Below are 16,271 nucleotides of genomic sequence, written 5' to 3'. Positions count from 1 at the left end.
TATCTTTAGTAGAGACAGGATTCCACTATGTTGGCTAGACTGGTCTTGAACTGCTGACCTCGTGATCCAACTGCCTTGCCCTCACAAAGTGCTGAGATTACCAGTGTGAACCACTGCACCTGGCCTACTTAGTACTTTTGGTAGAACAATGTGTGAAATGCCTGTATTTATGTGATAGTGGTAGTCCAAATAAATTACAGATTATATTTAAAATACATTTTGATGGAGTGTATTTGTATATGTATTTTAGAAATTGTGTCAGTTTTTTGATAATTAACAATACTTTGAACAAAGTAAACTACATTAAAGGATGAATTTAGAATCTATAAAATCATGTTGTATAGCATGCACCTAACTTTTCTGTACCTACCCAGTACTTACTTCATGCTGCCTCGTGTTGTGTACTATAACAGCAAGCCCACGATGGTCATGTGTTTTATCTTAAAAAGTCTTACAGTTTTCATAATGCAAATTACTGCAAAGCTGTGCAGCAAAAACTTCAGCTTGTTTAAGATTGTAGCTGGATGCTGCCAAAGTAAAAAATAAATGATTTAAAATTAAAAATACTTTTATATTTATTTGTTATCTTTAGAAAAGAACATTTTTAAATGCCCTAGTTATCTTTTTAAAAGACCAACATTAAAGGATATGATGCCTGGTGTATTAGTCTGCTTGGGCTGCCATAACAAAATGCCACAGATTAAAGGGCTCAAACAACAGAAATGTATTTTGCACAGTGCTAGAAGTTTAAGACTAAGGTTCTAGAAGGGTTCATTTTCAGATGCGGGCTCTGTTTCTGGCTTGCAGATGGCTACCTTCTTGCTAAGCCCTCACATAACTTTTCCTTGGTGTGTTCTTGGAAAGAGTATAACCTCTGTGGTGCCTATTCTTTTTTTTCTTTTCTTTTTTTTTTTTTTTTTTTTTTTTTTTTTTTTTTTTTTGAGACAGAGTCTTGCTCTGTAACCCACACTGGAGTGCAGTGGCACAATCTCAGTTTACTGCAACCTCCGCCTCCTGGGTTCAAGCAACTCCCCTGCTTCAGCCTCCCAGGTAGCTGGGATTACAGGCACATACTACCATACCCAGCTAATTTTTGTATTTTTAGTAGAAACGGGGTTTCACCATGTTGGCCAGGCTCATCTCAAACTCCTGACCTCAGGCAGTCTACCCACCAGGCTGCCCAAAGTGCTGAGATTACAGGCATGAACCGCCATGCCAGGCCAGTACCTATTCTTATAAGGACATTAATTCTGTTGACTCAGGACTCCACCTTTATGACCTCATTTAACCTTATTAACTTCTATAAAGATCCTATCTCCAAATATAGTCATATTGAGGGTTAGGGCTTCAACATGTGAATTTTGTGAGGACACAGTTCAGTCCATTGCACCTGGATTTGTCACTACTTTTCTTCTCTTAAAAATGTTTATTATGTATAATACTTGTATGTTTTAGTTAGAGACATATCATTTGAATGCAGTGCCCAATGCTGCTATGTGAGGTCTTTAAGAAAGTTGTCTGCAGCTTATAGTGAGTTTAAAATTTTAAATTCAGGTCTAGAAATACTTGAGAGTACCTAAGATGTAAATCATACTGTATTTCACAGGAACACACATGGCAGCACAGTCTGTGAATTGAACATGAATATTCCAAAGTGAAACTTTAAAGCAGATAGTAGTGATCATCTATTTCATTGTTATGAAGAGACTAAGTTATAACATATTGGTGTGTAATGTCACTCTAAATCATTTCTAGATTTCAGATTTTTGGGAAAACATTCTGTCCTAAAGCTGCAGAATCCTGCAACTTGTGAAATAGTTAAGAGGGAAAAAAATGTGGGGGTAAGTCTACTTTAAAAAATCATCTGTTTCTTTCTCTTCCCCCTCCTCCTCCTTCTCTTCCCTCCTCTTCCTCACCTACCTTCACTCCTTCCCTTACCTCCCCTTAAAAAAAAATCACCTCATAAAACCAATATTCTGGACCTTCTGATTATATTTCCTTGAGTATCATCATTTTTTAAGCCGTTCCAGATATTATATGGATTTTGAATATAGGTTGGTGGTAAGAGGTAAGTAGTGACTTAGAGGATAATCACAAATAGCATAAGAGGTTGAAAACAGCAGAGGGAGCCAGGCTTGGTGGCTCATACCTGTAATCCCAGCACTTTGGGAGGCCAAGGCAGGTGGATCACAAGGTCAGGCATTCAAGACTAGCCTGGTCAAGATGGTGAAACCCCTGTCTCTACTAAAAATACAATAATTAGCCAGGCATGGCGGCAGGCGCCTGTAATCCCAGTTACTCAGGAGGCTGAGGCAGATAATTGCTTGAACCCAGGAGGCGGATGTTGCAGTGAGCCAAGATCGTGCCACTGCACTCCAGCATGGGCAACAGAGTAAGACTCCCTCTCAAAAAAAAAAAAAAGAAAAGAAAACATCAGGGGGAGAACATCCAAAACAGAAAATACAGGATGAATAGTTTCCTGTGATGAAAGAGAAAGCTGCTGTTACAAAGCAGTTCTATGGGGAAAGTTTGTTGTAAGCAGCTTTGACTCTGTCATTTGCCTTTTTCTATTAATCAGAAAAACTAAGAATTTTGGTTCTAATGTATCTGAAATATAGTGCATATTATAATAGAATTAACTTTTTGTAAAAGCAGAAGCAGTTGCATGAAAGGGTGGAGGAATGTGTACATTTTTTGAAATACGTAAAGTTTGCGGGGGCAGGTAGTCCATAGGATATCTCTGTTCCTTAATTTTTCTGTGAACCTAAAGCTGCTCTAAAAAAATAGTCTTAAAGATGAGACACAAAAGAGAATAACCTTGATGGAATATTTTACATAAAGATGAATTTTTTAAAATCCAGACAAATCACTCTGAATTGATTTTTTATTATTTTTGAAAATATAAATTGTTTGAAGTTTTATTTTTTGTTATCAAATTATCAAATAAGTTATCTTGATACTCTTTGGAATATATGTTATTTGTGTTGCTTCAAATGCTATCTTGCTTGACTATAGTAAGTGTTTTACAGTTAATACAGAAAGGGAATCTTTCTAATTTTCTAGGTGTTCCAGAAGTCCCTGGGGTTGATGATACCCTATAAATATTGCAAATTTCATTTTAATACGTTACGTGGCTGTGAGCGTCCACTGTGCAAGTTTGTTCATGTGCCTGAACAAGGGGATGAAAAGGTAAAACACATAAAGTCTTTAAAGTAGAGATTGTTTTAATAACTATCTCAGTCACACATTTTAATTTAGATTTTCATTGACTTCTAATAGCATAGATGGGAGTTTTGTCTGCTTTTGTTCTTTATGTAAATGGAATCATAGGTGTATTTTTTTTTGTCTGTCTTGTTTTGCTCAATATTTTTGAGCAAACACCTATTTTAGATGTTTCTCATTGTTATATAATAGTTAATATTCCATTTTGTGAGTATATCAAAATGGAATATCGGGTAGAGCAGATTTGGATATTTCAATTATAATACTGTCAGTGTCTACAGGTCTTTTGGAGAACATATGTATACATTCTGATAGGTTATACTTAAAACTGGAACTGCTGTGTCATAGGGTCTGCGTATATTCAGCCTTAGTAGGTAACAGCCAAACAGGTTTCCGGAGGGGTTTTACCAAATTGCACTCTCACCAGCAATGTCTGAGAGTTCTGGTTGTTTCATATGCTACCCAGCTCTCGATATTATTAGCCTTTTGCATTTAGCCATTCTGGTGGGGGTAGTGATAGTTCCCCTGATGATTGATGAAATTGAGCGCTTTTCAAAATGTTTATTGGGCATTAGTGGGATATGCTCTTTTTGGAAGTATACAGATATTTTCTCTATATTCTATGGGATTCTTCTCTGTCTACAATAACTCATATAATCTGTATACAAGTTCTTGGTTGTGTGTGTGTATGTATATATATATATCTATCTATATAAAATCATTTACTACATTAGAAGTTGCCTTTACACCTTTTTAATTTTGTTTTTTAATTTTCATTTTTAAATTATAAATTGAAAATGATATGGGGTGCAGTGTGATGTTTTGATTTATGAATATGGTATGGAATAATTAAATCAAGCTAATGGCATATCTGTCACATAAGATACTATCATTTTTTTGTGGTGAGAATATTTGAAATTTACTCTTAGCAATTATGAAGTGTACATTATTATTTGCTGTAGTCACCACACCATTAATAGATATCAAAGAAAAAAACAATTTTCTTCCTGTCTAATTGAGATTTTGTACGCTTTGATCATCATCTCCCCATTCCCCTAACCACCCCTCACCCTTGTCCTCATTTAACCGCTGTTCTACTCTCTGCTTCTTTGAGTTTCCTTATTTTATATTCCATACATAAGTGAGAACATATATGGCATTTGTCTTTCTGTACTTGGCTTATTTCACTTAGCATGTTCTCCAGTCTATCCATGTTATAGCAACAAAACTTCTTTCTTTTTTTGAGGCTGAATAAGTATTTCACTGTGTATATGTACCACATTTTCTTAATGCATTTATCCATTGATGGACACTTAGGTTGATTCCATACCTTGGCTATTGTGAGTAGTGCTGCAATGAACATGGAATTGCAGACATCTCTTCAACATACTGATTTCAAATCTTTTGGGTAAATACCAAGAAGTGAGATTGCTGGATCATATGGTGATTCTATTTTTAGTTTGAGGAGTGACCATACAGTTTTCCATAACAACTATATTAATTTACATCACCACCAGCAGTATACAAAGATATCCTTTTCTCCGCATCTTCGCCAGCACTTGTTATCATTTGTCTTTTTGATAATTGTTATTCTGACAGATGTCAGGTGATAGCTCACTGAGGTTTATAATTTGCATTTTTCTAATTAGTGAATGTTGAGCCTTTTTTGTACATTTATTAGCCATTTGTATGTCTTCTTTTGAGGAATGTTTGTTCAGCTCCCTTGCCCATTTTCAAACTGGATTACTTGTATTCTTTCTATAAAGTTATTTGAATTCCTTATATATTTTGGATACTAACCCCTTATCAAATATATGGCTTACAAATATTTTTTCCCAGTCTATAGATTGTCAAAACTTAATCAAATCAACAACTATCCTCTAATGAGGGCCTTACCGCCAGATTGTGCCTAGATAAGGCAAACACCTAGCTATAGCCAATCAAGTAATTTCTCTACTTTGCTTCCACATTCAGTCTATCAGAAAGCCCACTGTTTACACTGTTAAAATGGAACTCTCTGAACCTCTCTAGTTTGGGGTGCTTCCCCATTCGTGAATCTTTTAATGCTCAAATAAACTCTTACATTTATATTTTCTGAAGTGTTTCTTTTAACAGAAGTCAAAACAAAGTTCGCAGGGACACACTGAGGTCTTTCTGTGATAAGGCTTAAAAGATTACGTGATTGTAAAAGGCTGTATGCTAGAAGACCTCAGCTAAAATAAGAACTCTCTAATACAGCAAGAGCCAGGGTTTCTTATATCTTCTTTTTGTTTTCAGTCTCTTTCCTCTTTACATTGTATCCTCTACTCTGCATTCAGAATTATCTTCCTAAAATATGGAATTAATCTGATCGATAATAAAAAAAAAATACCTCCCTTCAGTATACAAAATAAATTCAAATTCTTTAGTTTGGCATTCAACAACTTACAATCATGTGTCAGTATATTTGTCAAATTTGAGTTCTCACTGATGTACCACCCGCCATGCTCCAGTCACACCATCCTTTTCATCCTTTAAAACCCAGCTCAAAGCCACAATAATATGTGGCAAGAAAAGACTATGCACTAAGACCACTAAGATAAATAAGATAGGTCCCAGCTATCAAGAACCACATTTGGCAGAGAGACACACAAGCAAACAAATCAATGTTATTTAATATAAAGGATGTGGTATAAAATACAAGCAGAATACAGATAGGCAACAAGATCAGAAAAAAATAAAAAGATATTCATGGGTGAAAGAATAATAGTCAACACTTACCATATAGGCCAGATTCTGTTTCAAATGCTTTACGTATATTAATGGCTTAATCCCCATTTTCTTTGATGATGAAAATGAGAGACAAAAAGAGTTTAATAAAAAGAAGCATAATAATAACTACCATTTATTGAATATTTACAACATACCAGGCACTGTGCTAAGCACTGAAAAGGAACAAAATGGAAGTAAAGCCTTCAAATTTTTTTTTTTATTATACTTTAAATTCTGGGGTACATGTGCAGAACATGCAGGTTTGTTAACATAGATATACACGTGCCATGGTGGTTGTCTGGATCCATCACCTCGTCATCTACATTAGGTGTTTCTCCTAATGCTAACCCCAACCACCGACAGTCCCTGGTGTGTGACGTTCCCCTCCCTGTGACCATGTGTTCTCCTTGCTCAACTCTCACTTATGGGTGAGAACATGCAGTGTTTGGTTTTCTGTTCTTGTGTTAGTTTGCTGAGAATGATGGTTTCTAGCTTCATCCATGTCCCTGCAAAGGACATGAACTCATCTTTTTTTATGGCTGCATAGTATTCCATGGCATATATGTGCCACATTTTCTTTATCCAGCCTATCATTGATGGACATTTGGGTTGGTTCCAAGTCTTTGCTCTTGTTAACAGTGCTGCAATAAACATACGTGTGCATGTGTCTTTATAATAGAATGATTTATAATCCTTTGAGTGTATACCCAGTAATGGGATTGCTGGGTCAAATGGTATTTCTGGTTCTAGATCCTTGAGGAATTGCCACACTGTCTTCCACAATGGTTGAACTAATTTACACTTCCACCAACAGTGTAAAAGCATTCCTATTTCTCCACATCCTCTCCAGCATCTGTTTTTTCCTGACTTTTTAATGATTGCCATTCTAACTGGCATGAGATGGTTTCTCTATATAGTTTTGATTTGCATTTCTCTAATGACCAATGATGATGAGCTTTTTTTCATATGTTTGTTGGCTGCATAAATGTCTTCTTTTGAGAAGTGTCTGTTCATATCATTTGCCCACTTTTTGATGGGATTGTTTTTTTCCTGTAAATTTGTTTAAGTTCTTTGTAGATTCCACATATTAGCCCTTTGTCAGATGGGTAGACTGCAAACATTTTCTCCCATTCTGTAGGTTGCCTGTTCATTCTGATGATAGTTTCTTTTGCTGTGCAGAAGTTCTTTAGTTTAATTAAATCCCATTTGTCTATTTTGGATTTTGTTGTCATTGCTTTTGATGTTTTAGCCATGAAGTCCTTGCCCATGCCTATGTACTAAATGGTATTGCCTAGGTTTACTTCTAGGGTTTTTATGGTTTTAGGTCTTACATTTAAATCTTTAATCTGTTTTGAGTTAATTTTTGTATAAGGTGTAGGGAAGGGGTCCAGTTTCAGCTTTCTGCATATGGCTAGCCAGTTTTCCCACCATTTATTAAATAGGGAATCCTTTCCCCATTGCTTGTTTTTGTTAGGTTTGTCAAAGATCAGGTGGTTGTAGATGTGGGGCATGATTTCCGAGGCCTCTGTTGTGTTCCATTGGTCTTCATCTCTGTTTTGGTACCAATACCATGCTGTTTTGATTACTGTAGCCTTGTAGTATAGTTTGAAGTCAGGTGGCATGATGATGCCTCCAACTTTGTTTTTGTTTTTTTGTTTTGTTTTGTTTTTTTGTTTTTTTTTGCTTAGAATTGTTTTGGCTATGCAGGCTCTTTTTTGGTTCCATATGAAATTTGAGGCGTTTTTTTTTTCCAATTCTGTGAAGAAAATCAGTGGTAGTTTTTTTCCAATTCTGTGAAGAAAATCAGTGCTATCAGATGGGGATAGCATCGAATCTATAGATTATTTTGCGCAGTATGGCCATTTTCACGATATTGATTCTTCCTAACCATGAGCATGGAATATTTTTCCATCTGTTTGTGTCCTCTCTTACTTCCTTGAGCAGTGATTTGTAGTTCTCCTTGAAGAGGTCCTTCACATCCCTTGTTAGTTGTATTCCTAGGTATTTAATTCCCTTGTTAGTTGTATCCCTAGGTTTTTAATTCTCTTCTCTTTGTGAATGGGAGTTCACGCATGATTTGGCTGTTTGTCTGTTATTGGTGTATAGTAATAGTTGTGATTTTTGCAATTGATTTTGTATTCTGAGACTTTGCTGAACCTGCTTATCAGCTTAAGGAGATTTGGGGCTGAGACCATGGGATCTTCTAAATATAGAATCATGTTGTCTGCAAATAGAGACAATTTGACTTCCTTTTTACCTATTTGAATACCCATTATTTCTTTCTCTTGCCTGATTGCCCTGGCCAGAACTTCCAATACTATGTTGAATAGGACTGGTGAGAGAGGGCATCCTTGTCTCGTGCTGCTTTTCAAAGGTAATGCTTCCAGTTTGGGCCCATTCAGTATGATTTTGGCTGTGGGTTTGTCTTAAATAGCACTTATTATTTTGAGATACATTCCATCAGTACCTAGTTTATTGAGAGTTTTTAGCATGAAGGGCTGTGGAATTTTGTTAAAGGCCTTCTCTGCATCTATTGAAATAATCATGTGGTTTTTGTCTTTGGTTCTGTTTATGTGATGGATTACATTTATTGATTGGTGTGTGCCGAACCAGCCTTGCATCCCAGGGATGAAGCCAACTTGATCATGATGGATAAGCTCCTTGATGTGCTGTTGGATTCGGTTTGCCAGTATTTTATTGAGGATTTTTACATCAGTGTTCATCAGGGATATTGGCCTGTAATTTTCTTTTTCAGTTGTGTCTCTGCCAGGTTTTGGTATCAGGATGATATAGGCCTCATAAAATGAGTTACAGAGGATTCCCTCTTTTTCAGTTGTTTGGAATAGTTTCAGAAGGAATAAGCCTTTAATTTTTTAAGTGAGAGATGGTAGTTCTTATTTTGTGCCTCCACTGGTAGGTTTTTTTTTTAATTGCTCTTGATTCATAATATTTTACATATTTATGGGGTATATGTGATATTTTGTTACATCTATACATGTACTCTTTTATATATCTATGCATGTAGCGAAATGTCACATATACCTCATAAATACGTAAAATTTATATATTATCCATCTACATAGCTTACATGCATAGATGAAATATCACATATACCCCATAAATATGTAAAATATAATGAATCAAGATCATAAGGATCAATCAAAGGATATTTGGTGTATCCATCGCCTTGAGTGTTTAGCATTTCTTTTTTTTTTTTGTTTGTTTTTTTTGTTTTTTTTGTTGCTGTTCAAATGCTTTTGTTTATTTAGAAAGGAGTTAAAGCAAAAAGAGAAAAAAAATGCAAGTTTTAAATTAAAAAATAAACAGAGAATTTCAGGATATCAATGTCACACCCTAGAAGGAGTGTTTAGCATTTCTATATGTTGAGAACATTTCAAATTCTTTCTAGCTACTTTGAAATACATAATACATTGTTGCCAACTACAGTCATCCTACACTGCTATCAAACATTAGAACTTATGTCTTCTATCTAACTGTATGTTTATAGTATTTGACCAACCACTCTTTATACCCCTCCTACCCACCCATTCTTCCCAGCGTCTGTATCTATCATTCTTCTCTCTACCTCAACTTTTTTAACTTTGTGCCTGGCTTATTAGCACTTAACATAATGACCTACAGTTCATCCATATTGCTGCAGACTACATGATTTAATTCTCTTATGACCAAATAATATTCCATTGCATGTATATACCACGTTTTCTTTATTCATTGATCTATTGACAGACACTTGGGTTGATTCCATATCTTTGCTATTGTGAATAGTGCTGGAATAAACATGTGAGTACAGGTATCCCTTTGATTTGCTGATTTCTTTTCTTTGGATAAATACCCAGTAGCGGGATTGCTGGATCATATGGTAGTTTTAGTTTTTAAAGAAATCTCCATACTGTTTTCCATAGAGGCTGTGCTAATTTACATTTGCACCAACAGTGTATAACAGTTCTTTTTTCTCTGCATCCTCACCAACATTTGTTATTTTCTGTCTTCTTAGTACTAGGCACTTTAACTGGGGTAAGATGATATCTTACTGTGGTTTAGATTTGCATTTCCTTCTTACATAGTAATGTTGAGCATTCTTTCATATACCTGTTAGCCATTTGTTTATCTTCTTTTGAGAAATGTCTGTTCATGTTCTTTGCCCACTTTTTAATGAGATTATTTCCTTTTTTATTGTTGAATTGTTTGAGTTCCTTATACATTCTGCATATTAGTCCTTTGTCATATGAATAGTTTACAAATATTTTCTTTCAGTCAACAGATTCTCCTCACTCTGTTGTTTGCTGTGCAGAAGCTTTCTGGTTTAATATAGTCCCATTTGTCTATTTTTTGTTTTGTTGCCTGTTTTTGTAGCTTTTGCCATAGAATCTTTGCCTAGACCAATGTCCTATAGTATCTCCTATATGTTTTCTTCTAGTGGTTTTATGGTTTTAGGTGTTAAGTTTTAATCCATCTTGAGTTGATTTTGTGTATGGTGAGAGAGAGGAGTCCAGTTTTATTCTTCTGGATATAGATAGCTTAATTTTCCCAGCACCATTTATTGAAGAGGGTTCTTTCCTTAATGTACGTTCTTGGCACCTTTGTCAAAAATCAATTGGCTGTAAATACATAAATTTATTTCTAGATTCTCTGTTCTGTTCCATTGGTCTGTTTTTATATCAATGTCTGTTTTTATATTAATACCATGCTTTTTGGTTTACTATATCCTTATAATGTATGTTAAAGTGAGGTAGTGTAATGCCTCTAGCTTTGTTCCATTTCACAGAATTGCTTTGCCTATTCTGACTCTTTTTTGGTTCCATGTAAATTTTGGGATTTTTTTTTCCTATGTCTGTGAAAAATGACATTGGTATTTTAATAGAGATTACATTGAATCTGTAGATTGTTTTGGGCAGTATGGCTGGATTTTTTTGTTTGTATGTATTTTGAGACAGTCTCACTCTGTCACCTGCTGGAGTGCAGTGGCACAATCTTGGCTCACTGCAACCTTCACCTCCCAGGTTTAAGCAATTCTCCTGCACCAGCCTCCCAAGTCACTGGGCCTACAAGTGTGCACCACCATGCCCAGCTAATTTTTTTGTATTTTTAGTAAAGACGGGTTTCACCATGTTGGCCAGGATGGTCTCCGTCTCCTGACCTTGTGATCCACCTGTCTCAGCCTCCCAAAGTGCTGGGATTACAGGCATGAGCCACCAAGCCCTGCCCAGTATGGTCATTTTAATGACATGAATCCTTCTAATTTATAAGCTTGGGATGTCTTTCCATTTGTTTATGTCATCTTCAGTATCTTTCATCAGTGCCTTGTGGTTTTCCTTGTAGAGATCTTTTATCCCCTTGGGTAAATTTATTTCTAGGTATTTTTTTTTTTTGGTAACTTTTATAAATGGAAATGCCTTCTCGATTTCTCTCTTAGCTAGTTCTTTATTGGAATGTAGAAACACTATTAATTTTTGTATTTTGATTTTGTGTCTTGCAAAAATGTACTGATTTATTTATCAGATTTAAGAGTTTTCTGGTGTATTCTTTAGTCATTTTTAAATATAAAATTATATTATCAGCAAAGAGTGACAATTTGACCTCTCCAACTTGGATGCCTGTTATTTCTTTTTCTTGCTTGCTTGCTTGCTGTGGCCAGGACTTCTGGTACTATGTTGAATAAGAATGGTCAAAGTAGGCATTTTTGTCTTGGTCATTCAGTATGATGTTAGCTGCAGATTTGCCTTATATGGCTGATAGAGTTTGGATATTTGTCCCTGCCCAAATCTCCCATTGAATTGTAATCTCCTATTCTGAAGGTGGGGGCTGGTGGGAGGTGTTTGGGTGATGGGGGTGGATTCTTAACTATAGTAAGTGAGTTCTCATGAGATCCAGTCATTTAAAATTGTGTGGCACCTTCTGCTGTACTCTCTCTTGCTCTCTCGTTCCTGCTTTCACCATGTAATGTGCCTGCTTCACCTTTACCTTCTGCCATGATTGTAAACTTTCTGAGGCCTCACTTGAAGTTGAGCAGATGCCAGCACCATGCCTCCTTTAAAGCCTGGGCCAATTAAACCTCTTTCCTTTATAAATTATCCAGTCTCAGATATTTCTTTATAACAGTGCAAGAATTACCTAATAATACAGTGGCCTTTATTATATTGAGGTGTATTCCTCCTGTGCCTAGTTTATTGAGAGTTTTTATCATGAAAGGAGATTGAATTTTATTAAATGCTTTTTCTGCATTTATTGAGATGATCATATGATTTTTGTCCTTCATTCTGTTAATGTGATGTATGTTTATTTATTTGTGTGTGTTGTGCCAAACTTATATTCCTAGAATACATCACTTCATCATGATGTATTGTTGTTTTGTTTTGTTTTGATGTGCTCTTAGATTCAGTTTGAGAATTTTTGAGTCTGTGTTATCAGGGATATTGGCCTATAGTTTTTTCTGTTGTAGCCTTGTCTGGCTTTGTTATCAAGGTAATGCTGGCCTTATAGTATGAGTTAGGAACAATTCCTTTGTCTTCTATTTTTTGGAATAGTTTGAGGAGAATTAGTATTAGTTCTTCTTTGAAGGTTTGGAATTCAGCAATGAAGCCATCTGGTCCTGGACTTTTTTTTGTTCAGAGAGTTTTTATTACAGATGCAATTTCCTACTTGTTTTTGGTCCTGTTTTCTGTTTCTTCCTGATTAAATCTCAGTGGGTTGTATGTGTCCAGGAATTTGTCCATTTCCTCTAGATTTTCTACTTTTACATAGTTGTTCATAATAATCTCTGATGATCTTTTTGTATTTCCATAGTATCCATTGTAAAGTCTGCTTTTTCATTTCAGATTTTGTTTATTTGGGTCATTTCCTTGGTTAGTCTAGCTAGCAGTTTATCAATTTTGTTTATCATTTTGAGAAACCAACTTTTCATCATGTTGATCCTTCTTTTTTTTTTTTTAATCTCTTATTTTGTTTAGCCCTGCTCTGATCTTCTTTCCATCTACTAGTTTTGAATTTGTTCTTGCTTTTCTAGTTTCTTGAGAAACTAGATTGATTGTTAGATATCTTTCTACCTTTTTAATGTAGGCATTTAATGCTATAAATTTCCCTTTTAGAACAGTTTTTGCTATATCTCATATATTTTGGTATTTTGTTTTCTCATTTGCTTCAATAAATTTTTATATTTTCTTAATTTCTTTCTTGATCTGATGGTCATTCAGGAACATGTTGTTTAGTTTTCATATATTTGCACAGTTTCCAGAGTGCCTCTTGTTACTGATTTCTAGTTAATTTTATTGTGTCTGAGAAGATATTTGATACGATTTTGATTTTTTTAAAAAATGGCTGATAACGTTTTGTATTCTAACATATGTTCTAAAAAATGTTACATGTGCTGATGAGAAAAATGTGTGTTCTGTAGCTGTTGGATGAAATGTTCTGTAAATGTCTGTTAGGTCCTTTGATTTAATGTGCAGTTTAAGTCCAATGTTTCTTTGTTAATTTTCTGTCTGACTTTATCTCCAGTGCTTAGAGTAAGGTGTTGAAGTCTCCAACTATTGTTGTATTGAAGTCTGTCTCTCCCTTTAGATATAATAATATTTGCTTTATGTGATAATGTTTGCTTTACGTGTCTGGGTGCTCCATTGATACATGCATGTGTTTTAAGTTGTTATATCCCGTTGTTGAATTGAGCCATTTGTCTTTAAATAATGGCCTTCTTTATCTTTTTTGTTGTTGTTGTTATTTTTTTACTTAAAGTCTGTTTCATCTGATAAGTATAGCTGCTCCTGCTTGCTTTTGGCTTTTGTTTGCATGGAGTATCTTTTTCCATCCCTTTACTTTCAGTCTATATGTGTCTTTACAGGTGAGGTGAGTTTCTGGTAATTAGCATATAATTGGATTATGTTTGTTTAATTCATTTAGCCAGTCTATATCTTTTAAGTGAAAAGTTTAACTCCTTTACATTCAAAGTTATTATTGACATGTGAGGGCTTATTCCTGTCATCTTATTAATTGATATCTGGTTGTTTTGTATATTCTGTGTTCCTTTCTTTCTCTCTTATTGCTTATCTGTAGTGCTAACATTTGATTCTTTTCTGTTTCTTGTTTGTATGTTTTGCTTTATCGGTGGCATTTATATTTGCATGATGGTAGATATCATTCTTTTCACTTCTAGGTGTAGGATTCTCCTAAGCATTTCTTGTAGGGCTGGTATAGTGGTAATGAACTCCCTCAGCTTTTGCTTGTCTGGGAAAGGCTTTATTTCTTGTCATTTATAAAGGATAACTTTGCTGAGTATAATGTCAATTAATATCCATATTTTCTCTTAGCACACTTAAGATCCATCATCCTATTCTCTTAAGGTTTCTGCTGAGAAATCCACTGTTAGTCTGATGGAGATTTCTTTATAAGTAACTAGATGCTTTTTTTTTTCTTTCCTTTCTCCTTTCCTTTCCTTTTCTCCTTTCCTTTCCTTTTTTCCTTTCTCCTTCCCTACTCTGTTTCCTTCCTTTCTTTTTTCCTTCCTTTCCCATTTTTCTTCCCTTCCCTTTTTCCTTGTCTTCCCTTTTCCCTTCCCTTTCCTTTTCCTTTCCTTTTCCTTTTCCCTCCCCTCCCCTCCCTTCCCCTCTCTCCTCTCTTTTTCTCCCCTCCCCTTCCCTCTCCTCCTCTGCCCTCCCCTCCACTCCCCTCCTCTCCCCTGTTGATCTGTCACCCAGGCTGGAGTGCAGTGGCATGATTTCAACTGGCTGCAACTTCTACCTCCTGGGCTCAGGTAGAAGCCTCCCACTTCAGCCTCCAGGTAGCTGGGACTACAGGTGCATGCCACCATGCCCAGCTAATTTTTATATTTTTAGTAGAGATGGGGTTTCACCATGTTGCCCAGGCTGGTCTTGAACGCCTAGACTCAAACAATCCACCCACCCTGGCCTTCCAAAGTGCTGGGATTACAGATGTGAGCCACTGTGCCCAGCCTATTCTTCTTTTTCAAAAGTTGTTTTAGCAGCTCACAACAACTTTGATGGGTACAAACAGTAAAATTTGTACTTCTGGCATGTGAAAATGTGCAGCCATCTTTCTGCTGGGGGGCCAGGTCACTGCTATTGGCTCCCACCTTAGCCCTGGCCACAGCAGCTGCAGACCAGGAATGTCAGTGGGGCTCCAGGGATTTTCCATTGGGCCCCAGGGCAGGGCACAGTCTCTGGGGGCTGGGCTCCCAAAATGGCATCAGAGTATTGTTAATTAGCAGCTTTTTTAGCAGCTGCTTAGGGCTTAGGGGATTGTGGGACTCAACATGAGCTCTTCCTCTCTGGAGCAGTGCTTTTCCAGGCAGTCTCCTATGTTAGTCTCAGGACCCACAAGGGCCAAAGGACTCTCGTGGCTAGGATTGTAGGAGTCTGCAGCCAGAGTGTGGACCACTGGAGGTCTCTCATTTACCTTTTCCCTGTATTAGGGAGACTCTCTAACTCCATTAGTAGGTTTAAATACTGATGAGAGTCTTTCTCTGTGTGATACAAACTAAGCAAATGCATTTTCTTCCACTTTCTAGCAAAATCCCACTGAAATGCTTTCATCCATTTGGCTCACCATGCCATCACTTCTCCACTGAAATGGCTGGTCCAAGGCCAAGTCTTCAGGCATTTGATCCTCACTGCAATGCTATGGTAGTCAGAAACCCCTTTTACGCTCTTTAAAGTATCTTTTGAAAAATAGAATTTCTTTATTTTTATAGTCCAATTTGTCACTTTTCTTTTGTGGTGTTAACTTTTTGTGTCCTGTTGAAGATTGCCACAATCATGAAAATGTTCTTCTAGGTTTTTCCTTTAAAAGTTTGTTTTACCTCTTGCAGAATCAAATCAGCTAGAATTGATTTTTGTTTATGATATAAGAAGAGAATCAAGATACAGTTTTTTCCCATGTGGATCTTCAGGTGACACATTACCGTTTATCAAAAAGACCATCTTTTCCCCGGTGCACTACAGTGACACCATGTTATAAATCAGCCGACTATGTATGAATGGGTCTGTTTCTGGGCTCTCTGTTCTAATACATTGGTCAATATGTTTATCTTTGCACCAGGAAATGGTTATTTAAAAAATAACATAGGATTTTTTAATGAATTTAATATGTATGTACTTCATATCTGTGAGTTAGCCAGACATCAGCATCTTTATCCCAATGCTTTGAGATCATTTAAAAATTTCAGTATAAGTAAAAAGATGGGATTGAAATTTGTGTAGTTCTTACAAAATATTTTTAAAAGGTTATTTTACATTTTTCATGACTTTTGCAGGTTTGCATGGATGTGT

The 16,271-nt window shown here is 36.0% G+C and overlaps 1 protein-coding gene across 1 annotated transcript in view; it reads left to right on the top strand.

Annotated features, from left to right (window-relative positions):
- The window catches only part of TOPAZ1 (testis and ovary specific PAZ domain containing 1), a 92,506-nt gene that overhangs the window by 26,752 nt on the left and 49,483 nt on the right, over positions 1-16,271 (top strand). The window contains exons 7-9 of the mRNA XM_017522395.2: positions 1,756-1,841; positions 3,064-3,189; positions 16,256-16,269. Coding sequence (XP_017377884.1) covers positions 1,756-1,841; positions 3,064-3,189; positions 16,256-16,269 — 226 coding nt within the window. The remainder of the gene's footprint in view (positions 1-1,755; positions 1,842-3,063; positions 3,190-16,255; positions 16,270-16,271) is intronic.

The sequence above is a fragment of the Cebus imitator genome, unplaced genomic scaffold (assembly GCF_001604975.1).
Source record: "Cebus imitator isolate Cc_AM_T3 unplaced genomic scaffold, Cebus_imitator-1.0 Scaffold0, whole genome shotgun sequence".
Taxonomy (NCBI): Eukaryota; Metazoa; Chordata; class Mammalia; order Primates; family Cebidae; genus Cebus; species Cebus imitator.
The sequence above is the reverse complement of the archived record's forward strand: the minus strand, read 5'-3'. Positions and strand labels throughout refer to the sequence as shown.